Source organism: Eurosta solidaginis, unplaced genomic scaffold (genome assembly GCF_040869045.1).
Source record: "Eurosta solidaginis isolate ZX-2024a unplaced genomic scaffold, ASM4086904v1 ctg00001082.1, whole genome shotgun sequence".
NCBI lineage: Eukaryota > Metazoa > Arthropoda > Insecta > Diptera > Tephritidae > Eurosta > Eurosta solidaginis.
Genome location: NW_027136920.1, coordinates 16,062 through 40,859, shown reverse-complemented (window position 1 = coordinate 40,859; position 24,798 = coordinate 16,062). Strand labels below are relative to the sequence as shown.

Here is a 24,798-nt window from a genome sequence, read left to right as displayed (position 1 = left end):
ATTGATTCGTTTATGTAGATACAAGTGACTGTCTGCTTTATTGTTGTTGTGGCTTCATTTGCGTAGCATCAGACTAGTGATGTGAGTATCACTTAGTGTCACTAATATTCGTCACAATATATATATTTATATATATAAATGTGCATGTTCAAAGGCGCGATTAATTTAATAAAAACACTTATATTAAGTAAAAACAATGCAAAAATAAAATGTAAAATATACAAAAATGCAATTTAAGTGTATCGTTGCCAATTTGTATAGACATGTATGTGGATGAACGTATTAAAAGATTTACAAATTGTAAGTGAAGGTAGTATAAAAATTTGCTAAATTTCGAAACTTTAACAACAAATAACTTTTTAACTATAAGTTTCCGCACTTTATTACATATTGGTGATCAGGAAAGCCCCCTCTTTCATTCTAAAAAAACCTTTTATTTATATGAAGGGGTGCTATTCTAAAATTTTCCCTTTGATATATATAAATTATGAAAAAATAACTTTGAATTTCACTTATTTATTCTTATTAAGGCAAACCAAATATCAAAAAAAAACTCGCCTATTTCTTTGTTGCTGTTTAACACATGAAAACACACGAATACAGAGTAAATGGAGGTGCATAGTGATGCCAGCTCAGCAACAATAGAAATTACTTACGCTTTTCTCTAGTCGGAACAATGCAAGGTGGTGGCGGCTCGATATAAATTCAGAGAAACATCCATATTCTATGGTTTTGCTTTTGTATTTCTCTGAAGAGTTTGCAATTTAATATACATATTTAAGGAGATAAGTGTTTAAATTATCGAAGTAATGCGCCGCAGCCGAAAATCTATTCATTAAACTTAAAAAACCTTACAGGCGAAAATTTATGTTTTATGATGCGAAATGAACAGAATCAAAGACATTTTTTCATTTAACGAAAACGCGCCGCAGGCGAAAATTTAGAATAAAAAAGCGCGCAATTTTTTATTACAAATTTTCATATTTAATGATGCGAAATGAAAAAAGGCACAGAGATTTTTCATTTAACGAAAACCGCCGCAGGCGAAAATTTTATAGTTTTTGATACGATTTAACAACAACCACACACTGCAGGTGAAGTGAATTTAGGAGAAATTTGCAAGAGAAGAGTCGTGGCAAGGCGAGAGTGGTAGGGAAGAGAATAGAAGAGAAGAGGAGAGAAGAGAAAGAAAGGGAAGAGCTGAGAAGAATATATTATGGGGCGAGAAGAGGAGAGAAGAGATGGAAAGGGTGGAGAAGAGACGGAAATAGAAGAGAAGAGGAGAGAAGAGATGAGGAGAAAAGACTGCGCCTAAATAAAAATGAAATTCCAAATATTTGCCAGCATCTCTTTATTTCGATAAATTGAAGACGTATTTTCTTCTCTTAATATATTAAAATGCAAAATATTCAGTAAATTACAAAAACAGTGTAATTGTATGTTTATTTAAATTTATGTTGAGCCGCCACCTCCTTGTATTAATCCTATCAGAGAACAACAAAAGTAATTTCCGGCGTTGCTGAGCTGGCAACACTGTTCACTTTCATGTGTTTTCATTTCGACAGAAATTTGTTGCAATATTTGTTTTGATATTTTATAAGTAAATTAGTGAAATTTAACATAATTTTTCGTTAATTCGTGCAAGTTAGATTATGTTAATATACTAAATATCAGGGATGCACCTTAACGTTAAGCTAATCGTTTATCAAAAAATTTCCACCGTTTCCGTTGAAACACTTCGAAATATTATCGATAAAGAAATTATCAAGATAAATTGTATCTCGTTTTTAACCGAAACGAAAAGCTTTCGTTAACGTTAAAAACGTTAACAAAAACGTGATACTTTATGTTTGAATTGTGCTGGCAATGCTATAGCCATGGTGAAGCCGTAAGGTGGTAACAACGAGCGCACATACACACACAAACTCCATGTAATTTGTTTGTGTAATTCGTTGGTGGCAATGTCAAAAATACTCTGAGAAATGTTCGTACTGTCAAAATTCATGAGAAAAGTTGCAATCAGCTTGGCTAACGCTTTCACCTTTAATGACTCCGCCATCAATCAGCTTTGCCAGCATAGTTTGAAATTAAAAATCAACATAAACGATTTGATTTCGTTTTGATATGGCAGAAAACGAAACGAAATCACTTCGTTAATTTGACGTTCTTAACGTTAATAAACGAAACGAAATGACTTTGTTTCGTTTATTAACGTTAATTATCGTAACGAAATGATATCGGTTCGTTGGTTAAGCATGCCTGCTAAATATAAAAAGTAAAGTGATGTGTGCGCTTAAAAGATTGTAAACGTGCGGGAACAATATGTATCACACAAACCTGTTTCTCGCTGATAACTTTTAAACGGGTAAAAGAAGTTAACTTCTGCTTTCGGATTATTTATCTAGACGTGAATACGCGTCTTTTGATGGCTCACTCGAAAATTACTGACATTTCTTTTAAGTTTGTTATGTTTATGCGAGACAATGCGTCCGCTATGTGGTTTTCTTTTCCGGCAATTTATCCCAATTCAAAATCATATTCCTCTAAATCGAGTCTTACTCGTGTTAATTTGGACGAAGGGTTCTTCATCGAGAAAAGATATGTTAAAGGGCGTATGGTCTGAAGAAGGTTATGGCCCAATGGATTGCTGCTAATTCTTTTTCTATTGTAGCTTTGTTAGTTTCACCTTTTGTGAAGGATCTAGAAGCGTAAGCAATTGGTAACTGTTTGCCATCGTGTTCTTGACTCAGGACTGCTCCGCAAGCACACCCACTAGCGTCTGTTGTTATGCAGAATTCTTTATTGAAGTCTGGGTATTGCAAAAGTTTTGGACTAATTAATGCTTCCTAGGTAGACAAAAGCGTTTTGACATTCCTTCTTCCACTCAAAAGAGACATTCTTTTTGCAAATCCTTGTTAGTTTTCTTGAGTATTTTGCGAAGTTCGGACGAATCTTCTGCAGAATGCTACGAACTTTTTAACTTCATCAGCTGTTTTTCGTTTGGGTAGTTTTGAACTGTTTCAAATTTGCTTGGGTCGGGTAGTATTGCCTTGCTTGTATATTTATGGCCTAAATAGGTTACTTCTTGGCTGAAAAGTAGACAATTATCTGGATGTAATTTTAGGTTGTACTTTCTACATGTGGAGAACACGTCTCGTAAGTTGTTTAACATATGTTTTTCAGAGCAACCTAATACAACTAAGTCATCCATATAAAGGAACGCTTGAGAAGGTTTGAGACCTGCAAGTGCTAGTGTCATCATTCTTTGGAAAGAATTCGGTGCTACTTTCAATCTATAAGGTAGTCTTTTGAATCTGTATGTGCGATTTTTAGCTGTGCATGAGGTTATATCCCTGGAATCTGGGTGTAATTCTATTTGATGAAAACCTGACATAAGATCTAGGCATAAAAAATATTTTGCTCTTCCAAGTTGGTCTAAAATATCATCAATTCTTGGAAGTGGGAATTTATCCGCTGTTAATTTTTTTACCTTTTTACTTGCTGGCTCGAGGTCATATAAATAAAAACAAGTTATTTATATTTTGTGCCAATATATTTCGATTACACATCGGGCGAACTAACAACAAACATAAAACATATTGTAACGAATTTTTACTTGCAAATCCTCTTATTTGCAATCCTCTGCTAAGTTCGAATCACTAAACTGTTGAATAAATAACTCCAATTTGTAATAATGCAAAATGGCCTTTATTAAAGTACTTCACAATACACTCAACTGTGCAACGAATAGCTTGCTTAATAACCACACTGATTGATAGCTCAATGAAACTATACTATTCAAAATAATACTGCTATTGCTCGCTAGATATCGTCTTAATCGCAACTGCTTGACAACTCAAATCAAACTGAATTACTTCTTACTCGCCTGCATCGCTTTTATAGTTTACGCTGCATACTTCTAGGCTCTTCGATTTCCAGAAGTTACTAGTTGTTTCGGCTACAAAATCGCCAGCCACAACTACGTGCACAAATTATTGCTCTCTCTTGTGACAACTCAGATAAGGTATATGCATGTGTTTGTAGTTTACAGTCTCCCGCACTCACATAAGCGTATAAGTAAATTCATCGGTGTGTGACATCTCATCTCTCGCTGCCTTGTATGTAAATGTTGCTCGTCGGAATGTGTACATATGTGTAGACGCAATTATTGATTCGTTTATGTAGATACATAATGATTGAATTATTGATGTGCATTCACGTCACTGCTTAGATCGGCTTAGAGCTGGCAGCACTCCTTAGTTTTGCTAATATTCGTAACACTGCCCTCCACCTAAGTCTGATCGTCCCGATCAGACAAATCTCTCGATCTAAACGCTGCTAATCTCTCCAAATGAACCACTTTCATTTTGGTTCGTGGTTTGGTAGTGGTTTGTATGCGGTACACTACATCGTTGATCCGTTTTACAACTTTGTATGGGCCTTCCCAGTTACAGTGCAATTTCGGGGACAAACCTTTTTTTCGTTGTGGGTTGTATAGCAGCACCAAATCTCCTTCCTGAAACCCTTCCGAATTAATTGCTTTATCGTACCTCGCTTTCATCTTGTCACTCATAATCTTTGCTCGTTGCCTTACCAGATCGTGTATCTCTCTCAGCTCTTCTTCTAAGACATCAGTGGATTTCTTGACATTCCTCTCCGCATCGGCATCTATCCCATACTTCAAATCAGCTGGCAGTCGAAGGTCATTGCCAAAAATTACCTTTGCGGGAGTTTGGCCCGTTGTGTCATGTACTGCCGATCGGTAGGCCATCAAGAATAATGATATGTGTGTATCCCAGTCCTTATGGTACTTGTCGACTACTTTCCTTAAATGCTCCTCCAATGTTCTATTGAAACGTTCCACCATACCATCGGACTGAGGATGCAATGCAGTTGTCCGTGTTTTTCGAATGCCCAACTTCTTGCACAGTTCTTGGAACACAGCTGATTCAAAATTCCTGCCTTGGTCAGAATGTAACTCCATTGGTACACCATACCTTGCAACCCATTCGTTTTTAACCACTTCTGCTATTGTTTCTGCTTCTTGGTTTGGGATTGGGTATACCTCTGGCCATTTACTGAAATAATCCATAACCACCAGTACGTATTTGTTTCCGCGGTTGCTAGTAGGAAATGGACCTGCGACATCCATGGCGATCCTTTCAAATGGTGCACCTGAAATATACTGCTTCATCTGGCCACGACTTCGGGTTTTGGGCCCTTTCGCTCTGTTGCATACCTCGCAATTGGCAATCCACTCGGTGACCGACTGACGGCAACCAACCCAATAGAATTTCTGCTTAATTTTCTCGAGTGTCTTCGTGATTCCAAGATGGCCTCCACTTGGACCATTGTGCAACTCGCTGAGCACGTCAGGAATCCTCTTTCTGGGAACAACTATAAGTTTCTTCTTGCACTGACCATCCTCACTCTCCCATACGCGATGCAAGCAACCGGATATCAATTCCAAACTGTTCCACTGTGCCCAATATGACTTCGCAATGGGACTCTCTGCTGACATATCCTCTCTGCTTGGTCTTTCGTTTCGTTCGAGCCCTTGCATAACATGTGACAGATCTGTATCTTCTAGCTGACACTTTCTTAGTTGTTCCTTGTCCCATTCATCCCTACACGTTATAGTCATTAGCCGGACATCTATAATGTCTTCTTTAGCCTCGGCCTTTGAACAGTGCTTGCATTCCAAACTACATGGCCTTCGTGACATTGCATCGGCATTTCCATGGGTACTACCTTTTCGATGCTCAATGGAAAAGTCATAGCTTTGAAGTCGCTCGATCCACCGTGCCAATTGTCCTTCCGGATTACGGAACTGCAGAAGCCATTTCAATGCTGCGTGATCTGTCCTGACATGGAATCGCTGGCCGTAGAGGTATTTGTGAAAATGTTTAATGCACTCTACCAATGCCAACAGCTCTCTCCGCGTAACACAGTAGTTCCTCTCTGGTTTTCCAATCGAACGGTTGTAATATGCAACTACCTTCTCCTGTCCATCGACCAGTTGTGATAAAACGCCTCCTATAGCATATCCACTTGCATCTGTATCTAGAATAAATGTTGCTCCTGGAATCGGATATGCTAACATTGGGGCAGTGCACAAACGCTCCTTCAATGTTTGGAAAGCCACTTCTTGCTCCTTCTTCCATTCAAAAGCTTTGTTTTTTCTTGTAAGCTCATGGAGGCTATGGGCTACGCTGGAAAAATTTGGTACAAATCGGCGGTAATATGTGCACAGCCCAAGAAAACTCCTCAATTCATGTAGATTCTGTGGTCTTGGCCAATCCTGTACAGCCTCTATTTTTTCCTTCGCAGTGCAGATGCCCTCTGTCGTTACCTTGTGACCCAAATAATTGACTTCCTTTTTAAACAGCGCACACTTTTTGGGACTTAACTTCAGACCAGCACCAGCTATTCTCTGGAAAACTTCCTCCAAGTTCTTAAGATGTTCATCAAAGTTCTTGCCCAATACGATGATGTCGTCCAGGTACACCAAGCATGTTTTCCAATGTAGTCCTTTCAGTACCTGGTCCATGAGTCTCTCAAAAGTAGCTGGTGCATTACAAAGTCCAAAAGGCATCACTGTAAATTGCCAAAGACCATCACCGACACTGAAGGCTGTTTTCTCTTTATCTTCCTCCTTCACCTCCACTTGCCAGTAGCCGCTTTTCAAGTCCAGCGTGGAAAACCATTTCGTACCAGATAGCGAGTCCAGAGTGTCGTCAATTCTTGGCAATGGGTAGCTATCCTTTTTCGTTACGTCATTCAACTTCCGGTAGTCCACGCAAAACCTCATTTTTCCATCCTTCTTTTTTACAAGTACTACCGGTGAGCTCCATGGACTAGCTGATGGTTCGATGGCGCCGCTGTCGTTCATTTCTTGAATGATTTGACTCACAACTTCCCGCTTCGCCAGTGGAACACTACGTGGAGCTTGACGGATCGGTCTCGCATCTCCAGTGTCAATTTGATGTTTCACAACGTTGGTGCGGCCTGGTTTAGAATCATCCTGGTCAAATATGTTCGCGTACTTTAGGAGCAGTTGTTTTACCTTATTCTGATATGCTTCCTCTAGTCCCTGCATCCATGCCGTGATGTCATTTGAAAGATCAGTATTACTAGCTGAAACGTGTTCCTGGAGCTGTTCACAGTTAATAACCACTTCAGCCTCTTGGCATCTTCCCAAAATAGCTCCTTTAGTCAGTTTGAGTGGTGACTTGAACTCATTGAGTACTCTTACCGGAATACGTCCATCTTGTTTTGTCATAGCCAGGGTTTTTCCTACAAGTATGTTTAGTGCTGATTTGTTTGCTGCTTCGACAACCCACAATTTGTTTGTCCCACAATCTCCATCAACCTTTGCCCAGATGACTGCTTCGGATTTTGGTGGTATTTGCTGACTCTCTTCCACCAGCACTCGTTTACTGCTGTAGCCTCTCTCGTAGCCGAAATTAAGTGGTACATCCATGTTTTTATATCGCATCGTCTTGCTTTGCATGTCGATCTTGATGCCCTGGTCGATTAAGAAGTCCACTCCAATTATGATTTCATCAACAATTTCTGCCACTATAAAATTGTGTACTACCATGACGTTCCCAATTGCGACTTCACATTCTACTTCTCCAATTACCTGGGTGTCCTCTCCCGTGGCTGTACGTAATCTTGCTCCAAGCAATGGTCTTATCTTTTTGTTGACTAAATCCGCTCGAATGATGGAATGAGATGCACCCGTATCTACAGTCAATAACCGTTCCTTTCCGTCCACATGTCCTCCAACAGTAAGGTTGCTCGATCTTCTTCCAATCTGCGAGATAGAGATTATGGGGCATTCAATTGCGGGAGCCAGCTGTCGCCCCTTGCGGCTGACTCGATTTAGTTTAACGATTGAGTGGTCTTGGATATTTGCTCATCACCTTCTGCTCTGCGTTTACGACCACCCACATTGTTGGAGCTATTGGGACCGCTGCTGCAATGTCGTGCAATATGACCTGGGTTGCCGCACTTGAAACATTTAATAACTCCGGCATTTTTCTGTTGTGATCCCTTCAGTGCTTCCAAAATAGTGTCTACCCAATCTGGTCTTTCCACTTCTACACGATGAGCTTTGTATGCTGGTTTACTCAATAGTGAGGCCGTTTCCTGAGTCAATGCATGTGATACCGTTTCAGAAAATGTCAGCTTTGGGTTTGCGTATGTAGCTCGCTTCGTTTCCACGTCCCGTATGCCATTTATGAAACTCTGGATTTTTACCCTTTCAGTGTATTCCACGGGTGCGTCCGCATTTGCAAGATGAGCCAATCTTTCAATATCTGAAGCAAACTCCTGCAATGTTTCATTTGCTTTTTGGTATCGGTTTTGCAACTCAATTTGGAATATCTGTTTCCTATGCTCGCTTCCATAACGTCGTTCTACAGCAGCCATCAATGCTTCATAATTGTTCCGCTCTCCTTCGGGAATCGTCTGTAGAATTTCCGCTGCTGGCCCCTTCAATGCCACGAATAGTGCAGCAATTTTATCTTCCGAATTCCAGTTGTTCACTGCTGCGGTCTTCTCAAACTGTAGCTTAAAGACCTGGAAAGGAACAGAACCGTCAAAGGATGGTGTTTTTACCTTTGTATTGCTTGCTGAAACAGCTGGGCGGTTTAATTGCAACTCTTGTATACGACCTCTCAAAGCATCTACCTCGGCTTCGATTTTTTCCTCAAACTGCGTTATTTTCTCGTCCATACGTGCTTCGAGTTTTGATGATATACGCGCCTCTTGTGCTTCGAGTTGTACTGTTATGCGTGCCTCTTGTGCTTTCAGTTGTGTCTCCATTTTTGATGTAATCTGTGTCGACATTTCTGCCATACGCGTTTCTTGTGCTTCAATCTTGGATGTTATGCGTGTCTCCTGCGATTCTAGTTGTGATGCCATATATGTCTTCTGTTCTGCCAGTTGAGATGACACTGTCGATGTTTGAGCAGATATTGCAGCTAAAATCATGTTCAAGTCTGTACTGGTAACCGTCTGCGATGTTTCGTTCTTCTCTTCAATTTTTGTTGTCTCCTCGCCATCAAGATGAAAGACATGCTCTTCCACATCAATTCCTTCTGCTTCCATTGCTTCTCGTAGCCGTGCCTGAAGTTCGAGTTTAACGCCGCTTGTATTCAATCCACGGCTCTCCAACTCCTTCGTCAGTTGCGGGATCTTCAATTCACTTAACTTTGCCATGTCCTCGTTGTCCTCTAGAATTTATTCAACAATTCCTCTTCTGACACCAATTGTAACGAATTTTTACTTGCAAATCCTCTTATTTGCAATCCTCTGCTAAGTTCGAATCACTAAACTGTTGAATAAATAACTCCAATTTGTAATAATGCAAAATGGCCTTTATTAAAGTACTTCACAATACACTCAACTGTGCAACGAATAGCTTGCTTAATAACCACACTGATTGATAGCTCAATGAAACTATACTATTCAAAATAATACTGCTATTGCTTGCTAGATATCGTCTTAATCGCAACTGCTTGACAACTCAAATCAAACTGAATTACTTCTTACTCGCCTGCATCGCTTTTATAGTTTACGCTGCATACTTCTAGGCTCTTCGATTTCCAGAAGTTACTAGTTGTTTCGGCTACAAAATCGCCAGCCACAACTACGTGCACAAATTATTGCTCTCTCTTGTGACAACTCAGATAAGGTATATGCATGTGTTTGTAGTTTACAGTCTCCCGCACACACATAAGCGTATAAGTAAATTCATCGGTGTGTGACATCTCATCTCTCGCTGCCTTGTATGTAAATGTTGCTCGTCGAAATGTGTACATATGTGTAGACGCAATTATTGATTCGTTTATGTAGATACATAATGATTGAATTATTGATGTGCATTCACGTCACTGCTTAGATCGGCTTAGAGCTGGCAGCACTCCTTAGTTTTGCTAATATTCGTAACAATATAATGTAATTTTATATTTTAATCAAAACACTTGATACCTACATTTTTTTGTTTACTTGTCTGTAGTCAACTACCAATCTCCATCTTTCTTCTGTGTTGCCTGGTAGCGATTTTTTAGGTACCAGTAAAATTGGACTATTGTACTCTGATATTGAGGGTTCTGTAATGTCATCTTCGATCAACTTATTAGCTTGTTTGCTTATTTCCCCTTTTTGTGTCTCGGGAAATCTATATTTTTTTTATGTAAACTGGTGTGTCGTCTTTCATGTGTAGTTTTTGTTTGTAAAAATTATTCGAGGAAATTGGTTCTGTCTCTAGTGCAAATATGTCAAGGAATTCTGTTCATAATGATGTTAATTGAGAATTGACAAATTTTGAAAAGTTTTTGGTTAACCTTTTTAATTTTTCTGTATCATTATTTTTATTTTGTGTGCTTGTTTCAATTAGTGTGTAGTCGTCTAAATTTTCCGTATTAATTTTTTAGTTTTGAATAGTTGTGTTTTTATTTGTTGTGTTAATAATTCTGACGAAAGTTTGGTCTTTATTTGTGAGTTTGTTTGCTATAAAAATGCCTTCAGATAATTGTTGATGGGGTATGAAGATGCTTTTACTATCAGTGTTTACTGTCACTTGTCTAATGACTTCAGATCTAAAAGGGATTGTAATTGTATTGACGGACAGACAATTTGTTAGGTGCATTGTTTGGGGAAAATCATATGGTCTTAGGATTAGTTTTGCCATAATCTAGAATGCAATTATATTTTTGAAGTTTACTTCTATAGCGGCATGCATTTGAGAGAAACTGTAATGAAATTGGAAGACAACAACCACACCACACTCATATAGCAACAGCACCATAGACAATCTTAAGTACGGCAGTTGCCATGAAAATGAAAGCGTCAATATGGCCCATGTGGTAAGCGTGCGAATGAGCACGCAAAGGTCGCGGGTTCGACGCTGTCGACTGTTTCTAATTTTTTTTTTTTTAAGTATAAAATCACCATTCTTTTATTTGAGAGTTTAAAACCACACTCCGGTGCCAGAGAGTTTAAAAGCTAATTATAAAATCACCATTCTTTTATTTGAGAGTTTAAAACCACACTCCGGTGCCAGAGAGTTTAAAAGCTAATTTAATTTACATATGTACTATGTACGTCAGCTATCACCTGTGCACAAAGTGCGAACGTCAAGCTGTGAAGTTGTGTTTTGATTTCTACTGTGCCTTATTTTGCCTTAAATCAATAAATTTGTTTGTTTAAATAATTATTGTGCTAAAAATAAGTGTAAATACGTTGTGTACTGCATTGGCAATTTTAAAGTTCTGCTTTTCTTTACTAAATAAATTGTATCTTAAAAATAATTGATAAAGTGTGTATATCCATACATACATACATATTTGCCGAGTCACTTTGCATATTTGTTGTTGCATTTGATTGGCATTTCTATATTTTCAGTTTTCAATTGTTATTTGCTCGTGCACATTTACTTCATTTTCTTTTCACTGCCACAGCGGTTTGCATTGTGTGTTGTTAAGCGTCAGTTCATAGCGATCTTAAACTGCTCATACAGTGATCTTCAAACTGCTCAAACAGTGATTTTCTTACTGTGATCTCCAAACTATTTTCACTGCCTCCGTCTGTTTAATCAATTTTAATTTAACTTATAATGTCTTGCAATTTTGTTAACTGCCAATTGAAAGGTGATACCGAGCGTTTCGTGTCGTGCTGGCTTTGTGATGAGCTTGCTCATATGAAGTGCGCTAGTTTGACAGCAAGGGTGTGTGATGCGATCAACGATAACAAGGGTGTGCGTTGGTCGTGCTTGAAATGCAGATCCACGGAAGTGGATCTTTTTAAGCTTTTCAAACATACCCGAAACGCATTCTCCGAAATCGGTAAGGAACTTTCTACATTAGGGGATAAATTCAAGTATTATGAAAACTTGTTTAACACTTTCAAATGTATTAGCGATTCAGCTGCTAATGCTAACAGCGACAGTCGTGACAGCAAACGAAAACGAACTGATGTCTCGGCTGGCGTATTGACCCTAGACCCCGTTCAAAACTTCCAGAACCCAATCGTTCCTACACCTAGCACGATAGAATTAATAAACTTAGCATCTCAAAGTCCTCTTACAGTAGAGCCTTCAACATCAAAGGCACCTCCAACAAAACTAGCAGCTAGAAAAAATACTGAACCTGCAAACCGTTCTCAGGCGACTGAGCCTGGAACTAGGAAGTTGGTTGTAGTCCCTCCTAAAAAATCGATATTCGTGTCAAGATTCGAGAGGGATACTACTGAGGATGATCTGAAATCGTATATCTTCTCAAAAAGGAAAACCCATGACGTAACAATTCGGAAATTTAATTTTAGTTATGAAAGAAACGTATCTTCCTTTAGATTAGATGTACCGATTGACCATTTTGACACTATCTTGAGTAACGATTTTTGGCCCTCTGGGGCACTTGTGCGGGAATTTGAATATAGGCGGAATAAGAGTATTCCAAACTTAGCAAAGATCCCTGTTAATAACACTGAGTCAAAAAACTGAACGAAAAATCTGCTTTAGATATACTTTACCAAAATGTTAGAGGCTTAAACACCAAGTTAACAGAACTGTTTTTAAAATCATTTAACTCAAGCTACGATATAATTGCTTTAACCGAAACCTGGCTGAAACCTCATGTTTTTAACTCAGAGATCCTCTGTAATGACTACCAGACATATCGAAATGACCGCCTGAACAGGGTTGGAGGTGGGGTTCTGCTTGCTGTACACTCTTCAATACCATCTGAAGAGATTTGCGTAACCGCCACCGATACAACTGAGTTCTTGTGCATACGCACCCAACTAGCAAATATCCACATTTATTTGGCCATCTGTTATATCCCGCACTCTTCTGAACTGTCCGTTTATATGCATCACATTTCCTAGCTAAGAACTGTTAATTCGATGCTAAAGCCTTCCGATTCCATTATTGTCTTGGGTGACTTCAATATGCCACACATATCATGGTGCATCTCTGACTTTAATATCGTACCAGTTTCGTCAAAGTCTTCCAACAATGAATTTCTAGACGGAATGTCTGAGCTGTGCCTTCAACAAATCAACATCCAATCGAATAAATTCGGAAGAGTGTTAGATTTAGCCTTTGTGGATGATGAATCTAAATATTCCATTAGTCGATGCGAACCCATTATTGAACCTGAAGATGCTTACCACCCTTCCCTCAAAATAGTTTACGAAGTTGTAAATTATGCTTGTAACAGCGGAAATAAACGATACAACTCCAGTTATCGCTTCGACTTTGCGAAGGCCAATTTTAAAAAATTAAATCGTGATCTATCTCGAATAGTGTGGCCAATATTTAATGCTGATGTGGAGCAAAGCGTTTCTCACTTTTACAATACCATTTACTGTCTTTTTGAAAAATACGTACCTAAGCGGATTTGTGTACATTCTGATACAAGCCAAGTATGGTTCACTAAAGAGCTGAAAATTTTAAAGAATAAAAAGTCTCGATCTTTCAAGTTGTTCAAAAAGACGGGTTTACATAACCATTACTTACAGTACTCGATTCTACGCTGCAAGTATTTTCAATTGAACAAAAAGTGTTACAAAGCTTATCTTTGTAAAATGAAAAGAAATATAACTTGCAACCCGAAGGCATTTTACGGATTCGTAAACTCTAAAAGCAGGGTGAAAGGGTTTCCATCATCCATGAAATTCCAAGATAATATTTCCAGCGATGATCAAGAGATCGCCGACTTCTTTGCGGAATTTTTCAAATCAAATTACTCTATTGAGACCAACGTTTCACCTAATGAATACCCATACCATATTGATTCATGTTATTCAATCAGAGCTCCATCTATATCTTCAGAAGATGTATTATCTTATTTAAAAACTTTAAAAGTATCATATTCATACGGCCCCGACAGGATCCCGACACACTTTCTTAAAAAATGTGCTGCAAACATCTATCAGCCGCTAACAGATTTATTTAATTTATCTTTAATTTATGGCGTTTTCCCAACAATATGGAAGGAATCTTTTCTTATTCCGCTTCATAAAAATGGAAGCAGGTCTTCAATAGAAAACTACCGGGGCATAGCAAAGTTATCCGCTATCCCAAAGTTATTTGAGGCTATTGTTACCTACCACCTAACATTCTCTATTTCCCCCATAATTGCAAGCTCGCAGCATGGGTTCTGTAAGGGCAAATCACCTATCACCAATTTACTAGAATTTACCACCCACGTTTCTAATGGATTTAGAAATGGTCTTCACACTGATGTAATTTACACCGATTTCAGTAAAGCTTTCAACAAAGTATCACACCCATTACTTATTCATAAGCTCAGTCAACTCGGTTTTCAACCCCGTCTTATATGTTGGATTTCTTCGTATCTTGGTTATCGTACGCAAAAAGAAATCTTTAAAAATACACTTTCTGGGGTCATCAATGTTTCTTCTGGTGTTCCTCAGGGCAGCCATCTTGGTCCGATTCTGTTCTTGTTGTTCATAAACGATATATCTGGTACAATTAAATACTCAAAAATCTTGATGTACGCAGACGATGTAAAACTTTTCAAATCATGTGCCTCGGTTGAGGAACATTCCTTGCTTCAAATGGATTTAAATCAATTGGTTACCTGGTGCAATGTAAATTATATGCCGCTCAATCTCAAAAAATGTAAATTCATGTGTTTTTCTCGGAGAGTTTCGCCACCAGCTTCATATACTATTAACAACTATAGTCTAGAAACTGTAAATAATTTTATTGACTTGGGAGTCATGATGGATTCCAAACTTAGTTTCAATCTTCATATTAATGCTACAGTGAATAAAGGCAAAGGTGTTTTTGCATTTGTTAAACGGTGGTCAAAAGAATTTAACGACCCTTACATAACTAAAACACTTTTTACAACATTAGTTAGGCCAATATTAGAATACGGCTCGATAATTTGGAATCCGCGTTATCAAGTCCATGCAGACAGTCTCGAATCAATACAAAAACAATTTTTACTATTTGCCTTAAGAAATTTCCAATGGGACTCTTTAACTAATCTTCCACCTTATACTAATCGATTAAAGCTTATCAATCTTCCAACTCTTGCTAGTCGAAGGGAAATGCTTGGTGTAATATTTATGACAAAACTTATAAATTGATCAATTTCGAGCCCATTCCTTCTGAATGAAGTGAACTTTTGCGTTCCCTCTCGGACATCGAGACACTTCAAACCTCTTCTGCTGAAACAATGTAGAACGAATTTCGAACAAAATGAACCTTTTCGGCGTTTATGCCAAGATTATAACTCTCACTCAAACACATTTGATAGCTCGGACTCCCTTTTTTCTATAAAAAAGATTGTTCTCACCTCTCTAAATTAATGTATAATACGTTTGCTTCTGTTCTCTTTAAGTATTACGCTTGGCTGATGAAATTTCTTCTGTAGCTGAGCAGTCTCAGATCGTGGCGCTTGACAAACCGCTGCCCATCAAAGACTCGGCAAAATAAAAATAAAAAAAAAAAAGTTATATATATATATAAATCGATCGCGTGAACAGGATTAGCCTGGTTTCATTGGGCCACTTGAGGGCAGCGCGCTGCCACAACGTCCATTACAAATTTCAGGCAAATCGAATAGGACGTATGTAAATAGGTATGTGGGTATTATTAATTCTTGTCTTTATTTCGACTTCGCATGCATATTTATCAGTTTTGCCAGGTTAAAAAAATAAATGTAAGGCGCTATAACCTCCGAAGAGATCTAAGGCCGAGCTTCTCTCCCAATTTGCGTCGTGCTCCTCCTGATTTTCCATACAAATTGGCCGGACGGGACCTACATGTTTTATGCCGACTCCGAACGGCATCTGCAAGGCAGATGAGTTTTCACTGAGAGCTTTTCATGGCAGAAATACACCCGCGCTTGCCAAACACTGCCGAGGGGCGACCCCGCTTAGAAAAATTTTCTTCTATTTGAAAAACTTTATTTCTAAAATTTTGATGTTGCTTTGCCGGGGTGTGAACCCAGGGCATACGGTGTGGTAGGCGGAGCACGCTACAATCACACCACGGTGGCCGCCAGGTTGATGCGACTAAATCGAATATCACAATGAACTTTAGAGCTCTCAGCAACAGCTTTCATTTGATATCCATATTGTGCAAACACATTCTAGGGGTACCCGGGTCCACGTTTTGGCCTATATCTCAAGACCCTAGCCTCCCAGTTGTATGAAAATTATCCTGTACTATAGCACTCATCAACAACTTTCATTTGATATCCATATTGTATAAACACATTCTAGGGGTACCCGGGTCCACGTTTTGGGCTATATCTCGAGACCCTAGCCTCCCAGTTGTATGAAAATTATCCTGTACTATAGCACTCATAAACAGGTTTCATTTGATATCCATATTGTATAACACATTCTAGTGGTACCCAGGTCCACGTTTTGGGCTATATCTCGAGACCCTAGCCTCCCAGTTGTATAAAAATTATCCTGTACTATAGCACTCATCAACAGCTTTCATTTGATATACATTATGTATAAACACATTCTAGGGGTACCCGGGTCCAAGTTTTGGGCTATATCTCGAGACCCTAGCCTCTCAGTTGTATGAAAATTATCTTGTACTATAGCACTCATCAACAGCTTTCATTTGACATCCATATTGTATAAACACATTCTAGGGGTATCCGGGTCCACGTTTTGGCCTATATCTCGAGACCCTAGTCACCCAGGGTTATGAAAATTATCCTGTACTGTAGCACTCGCCAGCAGCTTTCGTTTGATATCCATATTGTATAAACACATTCTACCCGGGTCCACATTTTGATCTCAAGACCCTAGACACGTAGCGAAAAAAAAGGTAGACTTTGGCCGATTCTCAGACCTACCCAATATGCTCACAAAATTTCATGAGAATCGGTTCAGCCGTTTCGGAGGAGTTCAGCCTCTAAAACCGTGACAGAAAAATTTTATATATTAGATAATGACAATGGGGAGATTGGTCGTTTATGGCTGCATTTCGCTGATTCTGCTAAAACTGGTGAAAAAATCAGAAGAAAAGCAGCGGCGTTAATACATAAGTACAATATTTCACAACTGGCAGTGCCAATAGACCGAAGAACTTCCTCTATACCATTAGCACGCAATAAACAGTTCTTGTAAAGCGAAACCATTTTCCTCTGGTCTCTGCGTGTGCGATAACGGTTCATAAGTCACAAGGCGGTACATTTGGTGAGATCGTCTACCAGTATGATAAATCACATGCTCAACAGCTACTATACGTCGCATTATCACGAGTAATATCGATCCAAGGGCTTCATCTTGTCTCACAAAAAATGATAGAACATTTTATCACGGCCGGAGACCAACAGTATCCACAATTGAGTTGCGAGCTGAATTTGAAAGGCTTAACTTGAATCGACTTGAAACAATTTAAAATGTATTATATGATTTTATAAATGCGAGAAATGGATTGTCATTATTCACTTTTAATTGCCAAAGCTTACGAGCCCATTACAAGATATTTAACTAGACAGAATAGCATCATCGTCGGATTTTCTAATTCTTTCCGAGACGTGGATTGATAATGATACGTTTTTAGACATTCCCAATTTCGATAAAGTAATCCAATTTAAAATACCATATACAAGAGCTGGTGGGGTTACAATCTACCATAACACACATGACGGGGGTAGTGTTGTTACTCCACAAACAACACTCAACGCATAACAATTGGAATCAATGTCCGTTCAGATTTCTAAGGTGGGAGAAATATGTGCTTGTGAGAGTACATTGGGTAGCAACAAAACAATTGTAATTGTAGCAATTTATATTTTTCCAATAAAGCAATAACTAAAATTATTGAATTCATCCACGAGGGTTTAATAAAATATACCACAAAATGCCGATGATTTTAAGTGGAGATTTCAATGTAAATTTTGCCTCGTATACATCGATCTCATTAATTGAATTTCTCGCCACCAAATTTAATTTAAAGCTTTGCAGCAGTCGCACTGAATCTACAACGCGATCAAAAACAGCAATTGACGCCGTGTTTCAAAGGAACATTGATCAAATCGAAACTAAGACATATGTTTCATATTTTAGTTATCATAAGCCACTTGTATCTTTTGTAGAAATTTGATTAATAATAATAAAATTAAAAGTCTAAAAATATTCCTTAGTTTAATTTAAAGAAGGTCACACTTCAGAATTACCGATATTTGTCAACAAACAGATTTTCAGAGTATAAAATCACCATTCATTTATTTCAGAGTTTTTAGAGTATAAAATCACCATTCCTTTATTTCAGAGTTTATAATTCAACATCACCAATCTCATATAGCAGCTAGGATGCTTTGTATGTATATGTGTGTGTGGAATTTTACGAACACACCACACTCATATAGCAAAAGCACCATAGACAATCTTAAGTACGGAATTTGACATGAAAATTAAAACGACAATATGGCGCAGTGGTAAGCGTGCGAATGAGCACGCAAAGGTCGCGTGTTCGAGGTTGGCTAATTTTTATAATTAGTTTTTTTTATATAATTAGTTTTTTTTATATAATTTCTTTTTTTTCATATAATTTCTTTTTTTATCTTTAATATATGTTTTTTAATCATTTAATGCGAAACGTCACTTACATCATAATTGCATTTGATTTGTCTTTGTAATAGAATTTATTACGATTGTGATATTTTGTTAGAAATAGAATTACCGATATCTGTAAACAAATGAATTTTCATAATTTTGTTGGTTACGTTTAGGGACCGATATGCCGAAAGATAACAACGGGGCTCGTGATAGACGGCGAAATGCTAAATTAAAGAAGTAAACTTCCCCTGGGTGTGCACCGCACACACTTATTTTTTTAATAAAGTCTAAACCTATGATTTCATCGCATGGTATTGGGAAGTCGTCTTCTGCGACGTGCAATTTATGATAAATTAGAAGGTTATCACCTTTTAATTCCGCCTTGACTGTGCCTATTGTGCTGGTGATGCCGTGACCTATGCCCTTTAAATCTATTATTTGTGTTGTATTTATTTTTGTATGATTCTATATTTGATTCTTTTTTATGATTGAAATATCTGCTCCTGAATCTACTAGGAGGTTTGACACTGAGTTACTTCGAGTCGTTTTAGTGAATATGTAGCTATTCAAGTTTAGGTTTAGTACACATATTTTTCTGCTTATTGCTCTTGAAGTGGAGTCGACTGGTTTTCCTGGTGCGTACAATTGCGTACGTTGCGTGTCTGGCTATAATTCCTATTTCCAATTTGGGTTGCAACCCTTTGGGTATTATTATTTGGTTTTGTGGTATTTGTGGTATTGTTATTGTTTTACCTTGGTTGTGGTGGTAATATTCCACCTCTATAACTTCCGTAGTTGTTATTTCGATAACCTCCACGGAAATAACTTTGATATTGCTTTTGTTACCGTATATTTAAAATTGTGTTCGAGCTGATTGTGATTTCCGTGCAGCTGTTTGAAATTGCATCGTTCATTGTTGTGAACGTTCCCGCCTGCATGATCATTTTCACTTTCTCATTGGAGCAGTTCTTACACATCGCTTTGACTGCTGCATATCTGGTTGCCAAGTCTGGGTTTAAGCCATACGAGTTATATGCTCCCTCCAATGACCTAGTTATCTTTTCTATCTCCGCAGTGTATTGGTTTGCTGTTTTACTGCGCTGTTGGATATTCAGGACTTTTGCAGTTAAAACCTCCACTGTTTCGCCTTTCATTGCGGTTCTCAATTTTAATTTTATTTGTGCAATTGTAGTGTCGTTGCTAATAAAATTTCTTGCCGTGCCTTTTAGCTTGGTCTTTATCATGGCTATAGCTATGGCTTCATGATTATCCTTGATTTGGTCGAGGATATCAAGGGCATCTAAGAAACTATGCAAATTTTCAGGCTTGCCATCAAACTCTGGTAGCATTGATGAGGCGGTTTTGGTGAATTCTACTACGGTTTGTGTCATTGTGATATTAATGAGTGGGAGATCTAGTGGTTTATTTTCTTCCACTGATGAAGTGTGACTCAATGCTGGTGATGGGGTGCGGTTTCGGGAAAGTTCGGTTAGAACTGAGCTAAAATCAACCTGGAGTTTTTCCTCTATTGTAGTTGGTATAGTTATTTCTATGTTATATCTGGCTAAAGAGGGTACTAATTTGTCACGTACGCAGGAAAAGAATTGGTAGGCTTCTGTTTGGTGTTCTTTAGTGAGTATATTATTTACCGTATTGTTTACCTGTCCTATATTATTTAGGGCTTCTACGATCGTGTTTAAATGTTTTACTATAGTTTCTGGTTTTATCGTGGTGTTTTTATTTATGAATTTGTATGCTGTTTCTGCTTTAATTTTTTCTTCAGATAACGCCTCATAGATTTGTTCCCATTTGTTCATTTCTATCTTGGGGCAACATCAGTGAGAAAAAAAATTTAAAAGGTTTTTATGAGGACGACTCGAGCATTCCAATTTACTGAAAAAATTTTATTTTCATTTCTAATGAGAATTTTCTCTATTTATTTTTTATTTCTTAAGTATCTAATTTTTTCTTTTAATTTTAGTCTATCTTCCTTATTGATTGTAATATTTAATAGTTTAAAAGTTTCAGCTATTTCCTTCTTCTTTTTAAATTGTTTACCTCCCCGTTTTCTTCTTCTTTTTATTGTCGGGGAAGGTATTATAGGAATTTCCTCCTTCTTGTAAAGCTTGTTCCGTCGCCGATACTAGTCTATCGTAATTGGTGTCTGACCTTGCTTAGCTATTTTATTTTTCACAACTTCTTCTGAGATTTTTATAAATTCCCTAATTGTGTCTTCGCATTTTTTTTTTTAATTTTATGAAAATCTTCCTCAGTTGTAATCTCTTGCATAGTAAGGAAATAGCTGCAACCCTTTTTAAAAAATGTTTCTTCTTTTTTTAATCTGTTTGAGAATTTTTATTTGTATACTTTTTTTCAAGGTTTTTCTATTAAGGACGAAAGAGAAGAAGGAGAAAAAAAAATTCCCTAATTTTGCTGATTTTTGCTGTTGATGATGATTTCTTTATTCCACCTCGCTTGCTTTTATTTGCTCAGTTATTCTTATTCCACCTCTCTTTATGCTTTTATTTGGTCAGTCATCCTTATTGCCGATCAGAATGTTGTTTATTCCACCTCGCTTATGCGTTTATTTGGTCAGTCATCCTTATTGCCGATCAGAATGGTGTTTAACTTTATTTGCCGTTAACTTCGATTTTAATTTGCTTAATCCTCATAACTGATAATGTAATATTTTCGATTTTAATTCGCTCAAATTCTCATAACTGGTGTTGAATATTTTCTGGGAATCCTCTTTGTAGCGCAAAATGTCGCCTTCCTTTGTATCCTGTTCGGTTCAGGATTACTTAATTTTTGTTTTTAGTTTTGCAGGACCTTTGGTCCTGTCTTTTAAAATTCTTGGCAGTTAGCGAACTGTTTGTTGAGATGGGAGGATCTCTGTTCAGCTTATGAGCAAATTTTCAGCTAATTGAAGATCAGGCTGTCAGGATCTTCCTCCAACTAGATTTTTTAGCAGTTTTGCCAATTTTAATCTAGTTTGGCAGGATCGCCATGTAATAACTGTTTACTAAAAGAAAGTATTGTTTACGCGCTGATCGTTAGCGTTAAAAAGCATTTGTTCTTTATTTGAAAATTGTCTTCCCTTTGATACAAATTTATCTAGTCTACACATACATATTTACACCGCCACTAATAAATGGCATTCTTAACATTTACATACTGAGTCAGCATATTAGTTCGATCTATTTTTACAATTTGTCATTGTGAATATTTTGGCAGGCGTATTGACGAGTTGTCATTGACACTTGGTCACGCTATTAATAACTAGATACGGGTCTTGCCGTCGGCATTAGTGAGTGATGTTGAACTCCCGCTGTGTAGGGGTAAATGAAATGTATTTAGGTCAACATTGTAATGTGCATACAATATGGGTGGTCTGCATAGACAGTACGTTGGCATATTAGAGTATTAGAATATGATGAATAATAGTGCAAACATATTGACATAGATATGTATCATGCATAATACCACATTATTTTGGTTAATATATCCCCATGTATTTTTAAATTGCTCAAATATTTTTACATTTGGGCTTTCGGTTCTGCTCATCTTAACTTCAAAGGCACTTTTTAATACGACTTCCAAAATGTGATGACGGCAAGGTAGCCAAAGAAGCTGCTTTTGAAGACTGTGTTCAATAGTCGTACAGGTTCCATTAAAACGGCCCGTATTTACGGCAGTTGTGTCGAACACTAAGGATTTTATATGATCTTGAAGTCCCCATTCAAATAGAGCTTTACAAACAGCAGACGCCTGCTCTCTGCCAGTTCCACTTTTAAGTGCGGGCACTTCAAGTAGTTGCTCCGTACGTCCGCATGGAATTATGATTGGAAGTATGTAAACTTTTTCATTCCCAGTAAGAGCTGGTAACAGCTTTCCGTCCTAGTGCAAACAAATTGCACCAAGTTCGTTCTTGTTGAAACGTTCTTTTATATTTTTGAACTGTTCTGCTCGTATTTTTTCCGTAGCATTATGTGTAGACGTTTTATTTATAATATATTGTTGTACCTTAAGACCGACTGCTTCTACTACAGATATAATTAAATACACGGCTTTTCGATCACTGACCTTGCAAACATCTAAAGCGTCTGCAAGTTTTGGAGTCATTATATTTAAATCCTCTAATTTTTTTGGCTGGCGTTGGCATTACAGCTTCTGCTCTCAAGAGCTGTTAAAAAGGAATTAAGTGTTCTGGTTATAGTTTTGTAATGTAACCCTGTGTGTTTCAATTATTTCTCATCCACGTTTTATATAGTTTCATTCTCACGTTTTATTTATAATTTATAACCTTGAACTTACCTCATAGCTAGCAGCGATTTCTCTGATATCGCTCTCCGAACTGCAGGAAGAGAGTTCAGCTGTTTCATCTGAATAAAGACAGTACAAATACATATATGTTATACTATATTAAAAATAATATACAAATTTTTCTTACTAGAAGCAGCTAATGGACCATCACTCTGTTATTTCCGTTTTAAATGATTTTGTTTACGTTCCTCCATTCGTTCTTCACTTACTGCTGTTTTGTAATCGATTCCATACATAAACCCTGGTCTGCCTTTCTTTCTTTCATTCTCCAAAAATAATTTGTCCTCTGAATTTTTAATAAGGTCCAGTGCATTTGCACTTGCTATATCAAATAAGTCATCTGATTTCGACGTCCACACCTCTTCTCTTTCTCTTTGCGTTTCCGATTTAATTTTAGAATTTTTATTCACTTTCCTCCATGCATTATATAAATCTTCAAGTTTTGTTATGGAGTTTTGCTTGGTTCTAGTGAGGATTCGAGCTTTATCCCAAAAAAATATTCACTTCTTCGACCACTAAGTCAGCACTCTCACGTAAATTTAATTTTACTGCTCGTAAATTAGTAGTATGTATATGGCGGTTCTGGATCACATTTTGTATGGAAAACTGGCAGCATGTCTCACCCTAAAAACTCAGTACTTTTGGACCAGTCTGGTCTTAGCAATGGGATCAGTTCATTATTTTCAGGCCAGTCTGGGATGAGTCTGACCGAAGGAATGAAACCAGGTCTATATTTATCTTGACCTGAAATTTTTACCACCCCTCAAGATCATTCAACAATTCCGCTACGTGTCGCATCCGTTCTTCCGGTTTGTGTTCTGGCTTGTCTCACCGATAGGTGGCGTGTTTTGGCTTAGAGCTTTTTACCTTAAGCAGAGCTTTGTCGTAAACATGACAGCATATAAATTATATATATATCAATAAACCGCAAAATACATACCGACACAGACACACCCATCCATATACATACATTTAGATTAGATAAGGGCTACTTGTCTCAATGTATATAAGTTGACATCCTTTGAGTAAAAAAATGAGTATCGTTAAATGGGGGACCCTACATTTTTAAAGGGCCGCACATTTTTAAATGTCCCCTCATTTCTAATGAGTCCTAGACTTCACCCGAGCCGTTTTAAAGAGTCCTATAGATTTCTAATCGAGCTACTGCTCCCCAATCCCCCACCCCCTCTTTTTCTCCTTAACAAAAAAAAGCAGTTGGACACCTGTAGTATACCCCAACTCCCAGCCCCAACCCCCAACCCCAACCCAACCCCCAACCCCCCAACAACAACCCCCTTTTTTCTCGTCTACAAAAAGGAGTCGATGGGCACTTGTAGTACCGCCCCCTTTTTTTCTCGTTGCAAAACGGGCCTGTCGTGCACCCGATCAGGGGCAGATTGAACATTTTATTTGACATTTTATTAGATTAGGTATGATGAAAGATGAATATAATGGCAAATTAATGAAGGAATTTATTGGTTTGAGAGCAAAAATTTATTCTATTCGCATCGATCGAGAAGAAAAAGAGATTAAAAATTAAGGGTGTTAAACAATGTGTTACTCTCAAACTTTCTGCAAATGATTTTAAAAGATGTTTATTCGAAAAGAAATTGTACTTTGACTCAATGTATATGTTTAGATCACAATGTCATGAATTGTATACACAAGAAAGAAATAAAGTAACGTTAAGTTTTTAGATGATAAGAGATTTGTAAAAAATAAAGGAATTAATACCTACGCTTGGGAATGTTTATATAAGAGAAAAAATCAAAACATGCTGATAAGAAACCTTAACTGATCAACATTGAAACATATATATATATTGATTGATTTTCACATTACAATCAGTATGAAAATGATATTGATAACGCACAACATCGAGGTGTAAACTATATAATC

At 37.6% G+C, this 24,798-nt stretch overlaps 1 protein-coding gene and 1 long non-coding RNA gene across 3 annotated transcripts in view; one reads left to right on the top strand and one right to left on the bottom strand.

Annotated features, from left to right (window-relative positions):
• Positions 1 to 18,128, top strand: part of LOC137235799 (axin-like) — a 647,628-nt gene extending 629,500 nt beyond the window's left edge. For both annotated transcript variants that reach the window (XM_067758632.1, XM_067758630.1), the window contains one exon: positions 17,975 to 18,128. In XM_067758632.1, the coding sequence (XP_067614733.1) occupies positions 17,975 to 18,113 (139 nt within the window). In that variant the 3' untranslated portion in view covers positions 18,114 to 18,128. The remainder of the gene's footprint in view (positions 1 to 17,974) is intronic.
• A 1,395-nt stretch (positions 18,129 to 19,523) lies between these two features.
• Positions 19,524 to 23,163, bottom strand: LOC137235802 (uncharacterized). Its single transcript, XR_010948049.1, has 3 exons — positions 23,027 to 23,163; positions 22,891 to 22,958; positions 19,524 to 22,759 (listed from the first exon to the last, which is right to left on the bottom strand). It is a non-coding gene; the product is annotated as an uncharacterized lncRNA (long non-coding RNA).
• Between the last annotated feature and the right edge of the window lie 1,635 nt (positions 23,164 to 24,798).